General features: G+C 47.3%; 1 protein-coding gene across 3 annotated transcripts in view; it reads right to left on the reverse strand.

Annotated features, from left to right (window-relative positions):
• The window catches only part of CCDC149 (coiled-coil domain containing 149), a 90,834-nt gene that overhangs the window by 8,538 nt on the left and 66,123 nt on the right, over positions 1 to 16,173 (reverse strand). The window contains exons 11-12 of one of the 3 annotated variants that reach the window (XM_048509345.1): positions 7,623 to 7,655; positions 3,121 to 3,225 (exon numbers count right to left, since the gene is read on the reverse strand). The exons of 1 other annotated variant lie outside the window; for it this stretch is intronic. In XM_048509345.1, coding sequence (XP_048365302.1) covers positions 3,121 to 3,225; positions 7,623 to 7,655 — 138 coding nt within the window. The remainder of the gene's footprint in view (positions 1 to 3,120; positions 3,226 to 7,622; positions 7,656 to 16,173) is intronic. One more of the 3 variants, XM_048509346.1, reaches the window with a different exon arrangement.

The following is a 16,173-nucleotide window of genomic DNA, read 5'->3' on the forward strand; positions in this document are numbered from 1 at the left end:
TGGCGAACCTTTGGCACTCCAGATGTTATGGACTACGATTCCCATCAACCCCTGCCAGAATGGCCAATTGGCAGGGGCTGATGGATGGATGGTTAGTCCATAACATCTGGAGTGCCAAAGGTTCACCACCATTGTGTAAGGTGCTATGAAACACAGGCAGGATAATGCTGCTGCAATGGTATTGCTTGGAGACTTTCTAGAAGCACCTGGTTGGTCACTGTGTGAACAGACTGTTGGACTGCTTGTCTTATGTTCTAATTTCTACATATCTTTTGTCCTCTTTGAATGACAAAAGATGACAGTAAACATGGCAACACTGCTAACAGAACTGGACTGCAGCCTCCAAAGACACGTCTGGTGGCAGACCAATAGAGGGTTGGATGAAGCACTTCTGTTCCACTAGCAGAGGTGTTTCCTTCTGGCAGAAGGAGACCTCCTCTTATAAATATGCTACAAATGGACCTGGAGCGCATTGATTTAGAATCAATTTCAGACTGTACCACCTCAAACAAGAGTCATATAGAATATCCCCCCTAGTAAGAGAATCCCCTGCATGTAGCAACTTAGAACATTTGGGAGCAGGCTACACAAAAGGTCCAAGCTACATTTTACATCTGTTATACGATCACCAGGGACAAAAGGTATAGAGAGCTGCAAGTTCTCTGTAGGAACTCAATTTGGAACGGTTGTAGTGGCCTGATTCAGATCTGCAGAGATATATGCACTGTTCCATGGGCCACACAAGCCCTCCTGCCTCCCCCTACCCCAAGCATCTCCATTCCCCCAAGCCTCACCCCCCCCACCCCAGCCATACCTTACAACCCTCCCTACACCCCAAGCCACACCTTCTAATCCTCCCCCTCGCCAAGACTCCCCATGTTACCTTTCCACCACCCAAACCCCCTCTTTCCAGCCTCCCTGACCCCAAACCTCACCCTTCCAACCTCCCCCACCCCAATACTCACCTTCCAACTGCCCCCCGCCCCCACTCCAAACCTCCCCTTCTCTGTAGGAACTCATTTTGGAACTATTGTAGTGGTCTGATTCAGATCGGGACTACCGTACAGGGAGATGAGGCCTCTTACTTTTTTCCTTGCTTTGTTTTCTGAATTGAAACGGTCCAGTTGAGGACTGCCCATGTAAGAATATAACACTCACTGGGCTGTTCTGGGTCAGGAAAACGGGGGGGGGGGGTGAGGCAAGGGCCCCTCCAGTGGTGGGATCCAAAAATTTTACTCACAGGTTCCCATGGTGGTGGGACTCAAACTGTGGCGTAGCCCCAATGGAACTGGGTGGGGCACGACAGGAGCATGGCCGGGCATTCTGGGGGCAGGGCATTCCTGGGCGGGGCTGTGGCAAGTACACAGCCACTGCGCCGGTCCCTGGGCGGGAAACGAATGCACGCAGGCGCAGGCTGCCACGCACGCCGGTGCACCTCCTGCTAGACTGCTTCAAGTTCTGCGCACTACTGCTGAGAGGAGGGGCGCAACTAAAACAAAAATCACGTGGCAAAATCACCAATTAGTAACCCCCTCTCGGCACACACAAATAATGAGTAACCTACTTTCGGGAACCTGTGAGAACCTGCTGGATCCCACCTCTGGGCCCCTCCTTCCTCCATGATGCAGCCCTGATCTCAATTGGATCCCTGCAGCACTTCTGAATTGAGTTGCTAAGAGGAACTTCCAGCTGGCATCTGGTAGCAAGTCTCCATAATGATCACGCAGTAGGCATAATGCAATTTGTCCCTGTTCATTGCTAACGTCTAAGACATATTCTCAATGACACTGAAATATGGGGGATAGAACTTTCTGACATGATGGAGTGTCATTCATCAACTCTGCATTTCCATTCTGAAGTGGTACAATTATAATTCTACCACTTTTGCTTACCCGCTGATTGCACGTGCGTCTTCCCTGCGCACTTCCTACATGAGAACACGAGACAGCCTGCAGCCTGGTTCTTTTGTATACTGCCAGGGTAACATAACCACGAGGGAGGAGCCTGGAGTATAGCTCCAGGGCATAGAAAACACCGCATTATTTGTGTGTCTACGGCCGTTTCCCCACTTTTAAAATGACGTTGGTGTCGTCTGGTCCAGGACCTTTTTAGCGCGAGGGTCGTGTTCCTGGGTTCCCCCACTGCCTCCAGCGGCAGCTCAGCGAAGAGGGTCATCCCGAAAGGCGCCGCGTTTTGCAGGCAACACCGAGAATGACCCGCGCTGAGGAAAACATGAGGCGCAAGAACAGAAGAGTCCGGGGCAGCTCGCGTTGATTACCGCCCCTGTAAGCCAATTGGGGAGATGCAGTTGTGGATCCCAGCTGATTACAGCGGCGAGAGTAGCGTGCAGCAGATGGTGAGTGGGGAAAGGGCCTACATTACAACTGGAAGTTAAGATCTGTGCTTTCTTTTTCAGATCCATTTTAAGCAACACTCGATAAAAAGTGAACAACCACCTGGTCAGGTTTCTTATAATATATACCACTGGGAGGTGGGTAATGAGTTCGTATCTTTGTGACCACTGAAGAAGACCCAAGTGTCTGAAATGTGTCTGACCTTTCGTGGTTTACTGTGAAGTGAACATTTCATCAACTTTATACGATATGGGGTTTTTTTTAGCTCAGCAAGACTTAGGTCTGCAGTTATTTTAATAAAGTCTGTTTTCAGGACCTTTGTTTTTAATTAATAATCAATGCACACTGAGACTGTGTAAAGGGTGGGTAATAAATCCAAACAATGACACAAATAAATATATTTTCTTGATGTTCTATTTTTTGTTGTCTTTAGCTCAATGTCTTAGGGCTTTTCCCCACTTACCTTCTGCTGCGCGCTACTCTCCCCAAGTAGCGCGGGGTCCCGCGGCACTCCCCACTACAGCGGCTGCGTTGTCGCCGCCCCAAAGCTGCCGCTCTCGCGCCCCCTCCGCCCACGTTTGCCGCTCTTCAAAACAGCGCCTTTTGATGACCCCGCGTGGGGAAGCCCGGGCGCGCACCAGAAATTACGCACGCTGAGAGTAGCGCACAGCAAAGGGGAAACGACCAAAATGGGGAAATGGCCTTAGACTTCTTGGAGAGAGGACCCAAACAATAATATGTATGCCTCATGACCCCAGATGTTTACCTTCTTTCTTCTCTTGTTGCTTATCAGCAAAAGTTAACAAGGGTGACTGAGACCTTTGGATAACCGGAAGAGCAGGGTCACTGAATGTGATAGTATCCTTGCCACCTGCAATTTAGGGGAATACAGAAGTAATTAACTCGCCGGCACATTCCTGGAATATTTTCTGATGTGACATTTCAAATAGCGTGAGTACACAGTTTAAGCATCACTGACTATTCTCTACAGCTTTGAGAGAAAACATCAGCCACTGAGTTAGATTACAAGCCAAAATGTTTGACAGCTGAACAGTATCAAGCCCGAAGAGTACATTTTGTACCAACAAATCTATTTTCCTCATTTGGCATAAGAAAATTATCCAGCCAGATGTCCTCTATTGCAACTGGACTAAAACGAAGCAAATATTTTCAGGCTAATATGTAACATTAATACAGATAATATTTCAATTTAATGAACTCTGAGAAGTACTAAACACGGACTTTCTTCACTGTCTATATTTTGCCTGTATAGCCAAACCCTCCCCATGAAGCCAAAAAGTTAACGGATGGATTCAAACTCAGATCTTCTTCTCCAATAAAGTATTAGCTAACAGTGCACCACAGAGGATAAATAAAGAATCACAAGGTCAACCTATGAATCCAGTGGATAGTTTTAGGCAAGCTACACTCTCTTCTCCTCCTCCCGCCATTTGTTATATAGAAATAAGAATTAGAAGGGTTGGTTTTTATACCCCACTTTTATTTACCTTTAAGGAGTCTCAAAGTGGATTACAATGGCCCTCCCTTCCCCTCCACACCACAGACACCTTGAGAGGTAGGTGGGGCTGAGAGAATTCTGAGAGAACTGTGACTGGCCAAAGGTCACCCAGCAGGCTTCATGGGGAGGAATGGAAAATCGAACTTGGTGCTCCAGTGTAAAGTTTACAGCTCTTAAAGTCTGCGGCACTATGCCATGCTGGCTCTCAATAATAATAATAATAATAATAATAATAATAATAATTAATAATAATAATAATAACAACAACAACAACAACAACAACCACAACCACAACCACAACCACAACCACAACCACAACCACAAACAACGCCAGGCTATCTTTTGGAATCACTGTGAAGATTTCTAAATAATAGAGCTATAGGGAAAGCTGCAGCCCATTTCTTTGGATCTAGTATCCAAATAATTAGAACAAAGACACCTGTGAATTACCATGAGACGCGGTTGCTGCTCAGGGTGGGGAGAAGCAAAACCAGCTGATGCCACCCCAGTGAGGGTGGGAGGGGAAGGGGAGCCACGATAGGAAAGGGCTAGTGTCACCTGAAGTAGAACGAAGCTCGGGATGGGGCGCCTGCCCTGTGGAGCTTTAGCATGTTACCCGCATGACCAGATCCAGACCCATGCTTAGCCTCACGCTTCTGCTCAATAAAATGGCTATGGTCAATTTATTACTCCAGCAATGGAGTAGCGTGTATTATTGGTAAAGGGTAGTGTGACCAGATGTCCTGCTTTTGGCGGGACAGTCCCGCTTTTAACCAATTTGTCCCGCGCCCTGCACCCAATTTTTGGAAGGCTGCCGCACTGCCTTCTGGGGCGCTCCCCTTTTCCCACCCTATCAGAGGCAGGAAACAGGGGAGCGCCCCAGAAGTCAGTGCGGCAGCCTCCCGCGCTGCCGCACTGCCTTCTGGGGCGCTCCTGGTTCCCGCCCTGTGACAGGGCGGGAAATGGGGGAGCGCCCCAGAAGGCAGTGCGCTCCTGCGGCCGCATGCACGTGTGTCCCGCTTTAAAAAGGTAAAAATCTGGTCACCTTAGTAAAGGGCTTCACACAAAAGAGATCCACCCTCAAACAGCAACCTGCAGAATTATGTACAGACCACCTTCATTACCAAGGGCAATTTTTGGTCTTTTGATAACATAATGGGCTAGGATTTCGGACACAAGATTAGAAAGGTTGTACTTCTAATTTGAGATACCCTCAGTGAGCCCTTTTCTAGTATATATTGGCATTTGGCCTCTGGGGACCCCCCCCCCCAACTCTTTTCATCTCCTTTTGAAAAAAAACAAAGCCCATCACGAGTCACTTTTGAAAACACAGTCATAAGCCTTCTGGCCGAGAAACAATTAAGTGTCTATCCAGTGTCGGTCAGAATGGTTCTGTAGGCGGGAGCTTAGGAGAAGTCAAAAATGTTGTTGCTAAAAGCTTTCTGGCACTGTCAGTACCAAAAAAAAATATCTGTAGCTTTTTCCCTGCTTCATATCTAACAGCTCCCCCTTGTTGCTGCTATCAAAATCAAATTAAAACAACGTCACATTGGAAGAGAGAAGATTCCATGTGGATTTCATAATGCACAGAAATTATAGGCCTGTCACTAACAAATGCTGTTTGACCAAAAGAAATTTCCCTTGGCATAGGAAAATTTTGTTAGAAGCAGGAGGGAAAGTGGGGGGGGGGGATTTTCTGTCAAAAGAGGAAAAGTTTTTAGGGAGCAACAAGCCGCAGGCTTCCTCATTTTGTGAGGAACTAACTATACAAAACAAAGACACCGGAAAGCGCCCGGTGGTGTTTGTAACTCAAAACACCTGACTGGAGCCTTGCAAGGGAGAAAGTGAATAAGGAAGGCAAGGGCCAGCAAGAAAAGAACTACGCGCCTCTTCTTTCCTATTCTCCTCCGAATGCCCCTCTCCCAAAGCTGCGTTTTCTTTTTGAACAAAGCAATACTGTGGCTGCGTCACAGGAGTCCTTAATTTCTTGAGCCTTGAGAGAAAGTGGTGGAGACCAGCACAAAATGGCTGCCAAGAGAGGCAAGACCGATCACAAAATGGCTTCCACAGGGAGGTGTTGACAAAATGTTGGGATGTTTGAAGCTGATCATCTTCTATGATTGGGTCTTCTGAAGCACCACCTGCTTTGAGGAGGTGGAAGAAACCAGGATTGGCTCTTTGTTTTAGAAAGCCAGCAAGCGGGTGCCAGAAAATACATCAACAACCACTACTGGGCCCACAGTGGTCAAACGTGATAATATGATGTATTTGCTACCTGACTACAAATACAAATAAATCATTTAAATGACTGAGATCAATTATTTGAAAGTTGTATAAAAATTGGCACCCAGGTCTTCAACATGAAGCCAGAAGCCACACAAAAAGTACAATGTAGTGTGCCAATCATGCCAAATTCTGCTGTGGCAGCATCCTATAATACTAGTCAAAAAGGGTTTTTTAAAGTCAGGAGCAATAAGTGGCAACCTCATAGCAAGAGTAACAAGCCAACCTGTTATATCTAAATTAATGCTCTTCCTCCAGCTGTCCAGGCCCTGCAGGACCTTGGCAAGTTCTGCAGGGCCTGCAAGACTGGGCTGTTCCACCAGGCCTTTGGTGAGGCTGGCCGTGGATTGGCTGCCCCCGTGTGAGCCCCTGCCACGGTTTGTCATCCGGCAATGCCCATACTGGTTACATCTTTGGGCGCTGCCAGCCCCTCCCTGGCCGTAAGACCGGCCTTAAAACCGGGCACCACAAACATGGGTTTAGTTTGTTATTATTGTTGCATATTGAATTTTAAATGTTTTTAAATGTTTTTAAGTAATTTATTGGTCCTTACTGTACTGTGAACCACCTGGAGCCCTTTGGGGATGAGGCGGTCTACAAAATCCAACATGATTGATTGATTGATTGATACCAATTTAACTGGTATGTCTTCCATCACAAAATCCAGAGAACAATACTCTCAAGGATTCCAAAGCATCCTTCTCTGCTCCCTCATGACCACAGGAGTTGGGGAGTCTTTGGAAAGATGGAATGACTGTTAAACCCCTTTAGATCAGTGATACAGACATATTCACATTCTCTATTTACTATCAATGTCTATGGCCACATTTGATTTTGGAGGACACAAACCAGCTAAAAGTAGTCTAGATATAACACCTAAGAAGCTACCCTAGGTCGAATCCCCACTACCGTCTTAGCCAGGTTTCAGAATACAAACTAACCAGGTTTGAGGGACGACCTCCCCGGTCGAATCCCCACTACCGTCTTATCCAGGTTTCAGAACACAAACTAACCAGGTTTGAGGTCGTTTGTGTTCTGAAACCTGGCCAAATCGGTAGTGGGGATTCGACCGGGGAGGTCGTTCCTCAAACCTGGTTAGTTTGTGTTTTGAAACCTGGATAAGACGGTAGTGGGGATTCGACCCTAGATGCTGACCCCAATCAAAATCAGTAAGACAGAGGAAACAGAATTCCTTGACTGAACACAAGTCACATTGGGCAGAACTTACAATATTAAATCACGATTTCACATTTTCCCTTATTACCATTTCCCCCAATTAAGCAGGTTTTAACGCAGCGCTCTCTATTTCTCTTGTGGCTATCTAACGTATTCCGCTGAACATCTTAATCTGACAGACATTTAAAAAAAACATTCAGATAACATTTCCATTTATTTACATGAAGTGACAATATTTAATGCACCGCTAAGATTAGTTACTATAAATACACATGTCAAGAAAAACCTACTCCCAAATCCCACTGAGACATTGTAGCTGAGGCCTTCAGGCAGCAGAGGGGGGAAATGGAAGGAAAGAAAACAGTTATTATATAAATATTAATTTGATGTCTAGACAGAGAAATAATAGAGCAAGATATTCCGAACTGTCATTGCCTCTCTTTTCACCGTTGTTCTGTTTCAAATGTTCAAAACTCAGTTTAGCGGATGGTAAAATCACCTGAGATGGGACAAATGGTCTAAGGCCATTTACTGGACTCCTAGAAGTAGCATGCAGACCTGACTAACTGTTATGTCAGAGTAAGTAAACTGGTAAAGAACTGGCTGGAAACCAAAATGGTCGGAAAGAAAATAAAAAGGGGTCCCGTGGCACCTGAAAGTCTACCAAAATGTGTCCCGGCATAAATTTTTGAGTTAACTTAGTGCTCATTTCATGAGATGTGTTGGAGTGTTCAATAGATGAAGGGGTCCTGGCTGACAAAAGCTTGTCCTGGAATAAATACTGGTCATTTTCCCACTTACCGTCTGCTGCACGCTACTGTCGCCAAGTAGTGCGGGGTTCCCCGGCACTCCCCACTACAGGGGCGGCTGCCGCTGTCGCGCCCCCTCAGCGCGCGTCATTCCTGGCGCTCCTCAAAACGGCGCCTTTTGGGGAAGCCCGGGAGCGCGCCAGAAATGATGCGCGCTGAGAGCAGCGCGCAGCACAGGGTGGTCGAGGTAAGTGGGGAAACGACCACTGTCATTCTAGACTTGCTGCAAAAGAATAATTCAGTTACTCCTCTGGAATTGCCACAGTGGTGGTACATGACGTCTGCATCACTTGTGGTTAAGAAAATTCCTTTATTCTCTGAACTCTCCTTGCAAAGCTACAAACCACTCTTCTTTGCCTCTACCTCTGTATTCACCCTAGGGGACAAAGCTTTAATTCAGAAAGCTAATTCGGGATTTCACCACGTGTTTGGGATCTGTACCGGGTTGGGCTTACAAAGCATAGTGAATGCTAACCACAGTTAAGTCTTAGCTGTGAGTTCATTATTAGGCTTGTCTTAAAGGGACCTGGGTTGAAATGTATAACGATGGAGACGCAGTGTTCTATAAACGGCTGGTGCTATCACATGTGACATTCAGGTTTACCCATGGGAGATTATTCACCATGCAATCTGGTTTAAGAAATCTCCAGGTGCCCCAAATACAGAGAATGGTGCTTGAACAAGACAAATGGATGACGGCAGAGGGGAAGAGTGAAGGAAACAAAGGAACAGAAGTGCGAAAAAATCAATGAACAGCACAATTACACTGTGCAGTTGCACATTCACTGGACAAGATTACACATTATGTAGATTTCTCTAATCTGATGCTTATTTGTTCTGCCTTCAAAAAAAAACCCCCCCTGCTTTGCTGTTTAAAGGGGACGCCCAGCGTGGAAGAGGCCCCAATTAACCCTTTTCTCTCAACCAGTTTTCCTGCTGGAAATAATACAAACATATGACACTGTTGAACATATGAATGTGTCTTAGGGCCAAACCGGATGAGACAGGCGTCCACGAGTCTGTCCTGGAGATGCTGCTGTCGTTTTATAGACTCAATTCCTACATGAGAAATCCTTTTAATGGTGCCAGAGGTGTGTGATTCTGTGCTACAGGGAACAAACAAGTTTCAGACCCTTGACACATTTCACATGGCACATTTTTAAAATGGGCGTTTCCGCATACACTGGGGTGCCTGCAATTGCTTTACTCAAAAAGTAAGCCAGAGAAGTGGGGAGGGGGGAGAAGTTGTGGTGTCTCTGACGTCTCTGTGGAGGGAGTACTGAAAATACAGGGATAAACATGGAGCAGGTAGAGGTGGTCCTTTTAAGCATTGACAAAGAGACTACCAAGAGGGTCCCATCAGCAATATTGTCTGTATGTGGTGGGATTGTTGTTGTTTCATGGAGAGACAGACTCCACCCTCCCCCGTGGCACCATTAAAAGGAGTTCTCCAGTGGGTTCACGTTACAAAATGGGGGCATGTCCCCAGGGCAGACCCAGGGCCACATAGCAGCTTTCAAGCCAAGTGGAAAATGTGATTTCTCCAATCACATTTTGGCTCCATGTGGTGTCAATCAACAGAGAAGGGACAGAACAGATGCTCAAGACTGTGTGCGTGGGTCTGTGGTTTGTGTGGGTGAAGTCTCTTCCAACGCATGGTGACCCTAAAAATCAATGTCCTCCAAAACAAAATAAAACAAAAAGTGCAACATTGCAGAGATAGAGGGTGAATACCCCAAGATTAACAAGCTAGACCTATTTATAATGGGTTAGATCCTACGCTTTGCTTGTACTTTTGGATCTCCTCCGGTCAACCTTCCAGTCATGAAGACATACTTCTTCTGATGTACTGGTAAGTCCTCAGCTGGAGGACAATTTGGCAGATCATAGGGTTGAACTTCATGGACCGCAACTCATGGTAATGAACTTGCAGCTTGAATCATCGTTGGCTCATTGGCTAGCTGAGTCCTACTGAGTTCAGTGGTACTCAGCATATTCAAATCTACTACCATGATCTGCTACATCTTCTTTCTTCTAAACAACTGAAGGTGCATCAAAAGTTAAGATTATACTGTGATCTTAGACAGTTTGAGACTTTGGGCCTTTCCCCACTTACCTTAATCCCCCCTATGCCACGCGCTGCTCTCAGTGTGCGGCATCCCTGGCACGTGCCCGGGGGTCCCCACGACCCCACACTCTGCGCGGGGTCATCACAAGGCGCCGTTTAAAAGAGTGCCAGGGATGCCGTGCACTGAGGGAGCGCGACAGCAGCAGCGTCGGGGTGGCTGCGCTGTCGCCACCCCTGTCATGGGGAGTGCCGGGGGACCCTGCGCTACTTGAGTAGAGTAGCGCGGGGCTTAAGGTAAGTGGGGAAAGGCCCATTAAGAGGTAAGAGGTTTGGGATCCTGTGCTGCAGAAGAAAAGCAGCTTAAAAATATTCAAACGGCTAAATAAATAATATATATAATTTTAGTTTTACTCTGAGAATCTATCCCCAAAGAGAGTTTTATAGAATTAACATTTCACCCTATGCTACCTGTATTTTATAGACACTTGAATCCGTGTTTCTGTTATTCTCCCGCACAAAGTGCCCGCAAGGTGAACGTTCATTTGATACATCTGAAGAAGTGGGCTCTAGCCCGTGCAGGTTCGTGCCGGAATAAAAAATTTTCCTAGTTATGAAAAGGCCACAAGCCTCCAGTTCATCTCTGAAGAGAACAATGTGGTTCAAAGCATCCTTAAAATTCTTAAATTGCTACTCGGTTCAGTGATAGGAATCAATTCACTGGGGCGTATCATTTTTGGACGCAGGAAAACAAGTGGCAGAAGGCATTCATTGGTGTCAGAGATTCGGAATAGCCCAGAGGCAAAACAAAAGCTCGGCTAAAAAAATAGAGCACGCATTCAGGCATACAATAAAGCACATCATCAATAACCCTTGCGTTCCTGCTTGCAAATAAAGCAGGCTGCACCACCGAAAGTGTGCTTACTCCAAAGGAGGTTTCACAGAACTGGCCTTGCAAAATCCAGGGTGAAATGCTTAGGAGTTGACAGAAGAGTCCACACTTAAGCAAAAGCATTTCTGCGCATGTTAGGTTATTTATTTCTTCTATTTTTCCCCTCGGATCTTTTTAATATAATGCAACCTCCATGGGTATGATTTAAAAAAAGAGACTAAACAATGTGGGCGGGGGGGGGGGTTAATTTAATTTTTTCTGTGCATTCTGTTTTCTGTTTAAAACTTGGCTTTTATTCTCGGGGGTAAAAAATCTTCCAGGCCCTGTATTTCTCCCTCAGGGGACAGAAGCAACTTGGCACCCAAGCTACTGTTATTCTGGGGTGGGGGGAGAAATACAGGGCCTGGAAGATTTTTTTGTTGATGTAAAAACTGAGCAAATGGAGATAATTCAGCAGTCCCTCTCGTCCACACTGGTTACTCCTTTAAATGGCAGCACGAAAGATCCATTGGGGAAAAGACTCATGGAACTACACATGTTGTCAGGCCCATGCCTGTCAGTGTGTAGATGTCTCAGTGTGTAGATGTCTTGCTGTGTAGAGATGGCAAATGTTTCCTGTAAATGCTTTCCGGCTTCCCCCTCCCCTCCCTGGCAATTTCCCGGCGCCAGCCCTCCTGCGAGAAGGTGTGAACGTTCCCAGGGCTCTTGAAGCTCTGTAGTGCAAATGTCATGCTCTCTCTCTGAAGTCCATTTGGTGGGAATCAAATGGCGGGGGGGGATTGAAGGATATAATTGCGGGATCTAAGCAGAAAGCTTAGATTCAGCTTTATCTGTTACTCTACGCGTTGTAGAAATAAACTGCTTTGGGACTTTCCTACGGTCTCTGTTATTTCCACGTTCGAGAGCCTGACATTAAGCTGCCAGATCCTTCCCTGGGGGACCCTACTCCGGTCGGGACGGTGTTCTCGCCATCTCAGCTGGGCTTGGCAGTCGTCACTCGGAGTCGAGCGGCGCTTCGCTCCAGCTCCCCGGCTGTCCCCGCCTCGCTGGAAGAGTTTCTACGGGGGGCGGGGGCACTAGAAGTGCCACGGGATGAAGGGGGTGACCTGCTGGAAAAGCAGGGGGAGTTTTGGTGGAAGGGGGAGCGACTGTATGTGCCTCCGGCAGCGCGCCTTCTGGCGCTGCAGGGCTCTCACGATGTAAAGACAGCTGGTCACTTTGGGTTTGTGAAAACTTTGCATTTGGTCCATAGACAATTTTGGTGGAAAACTTTGAGGGGGGATGTGGAGGCCTATGTGAAAGGGTGCCCTACATGTGCGATGTCCAAAAGAGCGCAAGGGAAGGTGTCCGGTCTCCTCCAGCCCTTGCCGGCGGCCGCCGCGCCCTGGAAGGTGATCTCCATGGACTTCATTACCGATCTCCCGTCCAGCAGAGGGAAGTCGGTGATCTGGATGGTTGTGGACCTATTTTCAAAGCAGGTGCATTTTGTTCCTTGTTTCTCGCTGCCCTCGGCGAGCAAGTTAGCCCGTCTGTTTGTAACTCATATCCACCGTCTTCACGCCGCTCCTGATAAGATAGTATCAGACCGCGGCGGGCAGTTCATTTCGCGGTTCTGGCGGCATTTCCTGAAGCTACTGGGCACAGAACTCGCGCTGTCCTCGGCTTTTCATGCCGCCACAAATGGGCAGGCGGAACGCACGAACGCAACGCTCGAGCAGTACCTGCGATGTTACATCAATTTCCAGCAAGACAATTGGGTTGACCTGCTGCCTTTTGCTGAATTCGCCTATAATAACGCGGTGCATAGCAGCACAGGGAAAACTCCCTTTGAGGTCGTCTCGGGGCAGTCGGCAAAGCCGTTTCCTTTCTTGGGGAAGGTGCAGGAGGGGCCCGTAGAGCTCCGGGAATGGGTGCAGTCCATCCGGCAAGCGTGGGGGCCGATGCAGCGGGCTTTGGAGAAGGCGAAGCGGGGGTATAAGCGGCAGGCCGACAAGAAGCGGCAGCCGGTGACTCTGACAGTGGGGGATTGGATGTATTTATCTACCCGGAACTTGCGGGGGCTGCAAGGGTGCAGGAAACTGGGGAAGAAGTACATAGGTCCGTTCCAGGTGCTCAGAGTGATCAATGAGGTAACGGCTGAATTACGGTTACCAAAACATTTGAAGTTCGTGCATCCTGTTTTCCATTGCAGTCTCCTCAAAAAGGCGCCCCCGCCAGATGATTGGCACCCTCAGCCAGCCATGCCTGTTCCAAGGATGGTGCGAGGGGAGCCTCACCACGAAGTGGAGGAAGTCTTGGATTCGCGGTTGCACCGGGGCCGGCTTCAGTATTTGATCGCATGGACTCATTTCCCGGCCGGAGACAACGAGTGGGTCGACTCCAAAAATGTTCAGGCCCCTCGTTTGGTGAAGGCATTCCACCGGGCCTACCCCGATCGCCCGGGTGGGGGGGGAAGGTCTTAAGGGGGGCAGAATGTCAGGCCCATGCCTGTCAGTGTGTAGATGTCTCAGTGTGTAGAGATGGCAAATGTTTCCTGTAAATGCTTTCCGGCTTCCCCCTCCCCTCCCTGGCAATTTCCCGGCGCCAGCCCTCCTGCGAGAAGGTGCGAACGTTCCCAGGGCTCTTGAAGCTCTGTAGTGCAAATGTCATGCTCTCTCTCTGAAGTCCATTTGGTGGGAATCAAATGGGGTGGGGGATTGAAGGATATAATTGCGGGATCTAAGCAGAAAGCTTAGATTCAGCTTTATCTGTTACTCTACGCGTTGTAGAAATAAACTGCTTTGGGACTTTCCTACGGTCTCTGTTATTTCCACGTTCGAGAGCCTGACACATGTAGCTTACTGTATATACTGGCGTATAAGACTACTTTTGAACCCTGGGAAATCATCTGTAAAGTCTGGGGTCGTCTTATACGCCAGGTACTGAGTGGGTGGTACTGAGCAGGTGGTACTCTATATTTTAACTGGAAAAGTGGGGGGGTCGTCTTATACCCCCAGTCGTCTTATACGCCGGTATATACGGTATTTATTTCCTCTGTTGGAGTAAAGGTCCTTCTCTATTTAAGAATAGAAAAACCCAGTTCTCTTGCTTCAAACCTTATGTTGAATGCACTGATGTTAAAAGTATGGGCAAGATCTATGCAAGTAGTAAATAGCTTTTATGCAGGATGCAATTTTTGGATTTATATCATGTTGTATAATATTTATCAAAATAGAGTTTCATTAAAATCAAATCAAACAGGAAGATACAGAGGAGGAGGAGTAGTTTGGATTTATATCCCCCTTTTTCTCCTGCAGGAGACTCAAAGGGGCTTACAATCTCCTTGCCCTTGCTCCCTCACAACAAGCACCCTGTGAGGTAGGTGGGGCTGAGAGAGCTCCGAGAAGCTGTGACTAGCCCAAGGTCACCCAGCTGGCGTGTGTGGGAGTGCACAGGCTAATATGAATTCCCCAGATAAGCCTCCACAGCTCAGGCGGCAGAGCTGGGAATCAAACCCGGTTCCTCCAGATTAGATACACGAGCTCTTAACCTCCTACGCCACTGCTGCTCAGACAGAGAACCCCAAATTCAGGTGACTTTCCAGTTTTACAATATTTTTGTATCTTACATTTGATTTTGGACGTCTATTCCACCAACAAAGGCCCTTCTGCATTTTCCTACCCAAAAAAGCCATCACAGCAAGGTTCTTTTATGGGGTGCAAATTGAATGATCATGTCCCATTATGTAGCACAGTCTGCGCTTTTACCGCTTCTTGTGCTGTCTCTTCACCTCAGCCTTCTACACATGAGGGGGCACCCCTGGATTTAGGGCTCATATTTTAAAGAGAGCCTTCAACTCACTATTTTTCTAACAAATCTGATTGCCACAAACACATAACTGATGGCATAATAGTGCTCTTCAAAAACTCCACGATCCCCTCTTAAGAAGCCTGCAAGACTCCAAATTCATTACTGGATACAGAAAGTGTAGTTCTTGTGCAGAATAGATATACACTTTCTTAACAAAAATGTGTAACAAGATTTGAGTCAAAAGAGGGCACTTCCTGTGGAAAAATTCCAACAGAGGCAAAAGAAGAAGAAGAAGACGAGGATTTATACCCCCCATTCTCTCCTGTAAGGAGACTCAAGGTGGTTTACAAGCTCCTTTCCCTTCCTCTCCCCACAACAGACACTTTGTGAAGTAGGTAAGGCTGAGAGAGTTCTGAAGAACTGTTACTAGCCCAAGGTCACCCAGTAGGAATGCAGGAGTGTGGAAACACACCTGGTTCACCAGATAAGCCTTTGCCACTCAGGTGGAGGAGTGGGGAATCAAACCTGGTTCTCCAGAATCCACCCGCTCTTAACCTCTACACCACAGTGGCCCTTTGACAGTTTTTCAGGGGACTAACATATTCTCCCATGACCCAACAGAGAATGGGGTGACCCTATTGCTTTAGCTCATGTGACCTACCTAGGAAATGTCGTCCTCTGTAAACTGTTTTCGTTTTGCCTCGAGGTCATCATCGCGATGTCATTACATTCACGACGTGATCCCAAGTGGTTGGGCACAATCAATTCTGCCACCCCAGTATCCTGTGACTGTCGCGCGTCTGGATGAGGCCTTTGTGTGTACTGAGCCTCAGCAGAAAGACAGGAGCAAGGATTAAAATCAAGATTCACAGGGATGGAAGGAAAAGAATGAAACGGGAGCCGACGATGTTTGCTCCCCAGAAGCAATTACATTATACCAGTCAAGGTCTATTTTAGATACTATCCATCAGGCAAGTTTTGGACTTTGGTCTCACAGGCTGAGTCTCTTTGTGTGGTGGAACCAGCATTGTGCAATGGCCCTCGTGAAAATGTGAAGGGGGGGGGGAGAGAGTTGACTAAACTATTTAACAGGGATTTTAACAAAATCTAACCCAGTGATGGCGAACCTTTTTGAGACCGAGTGCCCAAATTGCAACCCAAACCCCACTTATTTATCACAAAGTGCCAGCCCGGCAATTTAACCTGAATGCTGAGGTTTTAGTTTAGAAAAAAACTGGTTGGCTCCCTCTTCCTCCACCCCACCCGCTCGAGCAGGGGCCAGCCTG

Source organism: Sphaerodactylus townsendi, linkage group LG10 (genome assembly GCF_021028975.2).
Source record: "Sphaerodactylus townsendi isolate TG3544 linkage group LG10, MPM_Stown_v2.3, whole genome shotgun sequence".
NCBI lineage: Eukaryota > Metazoa > Chordata > Lepidosauria > Squamata > Sphaerodactylidae > Sphaerodactylus > Sphaerodactylus townsendi.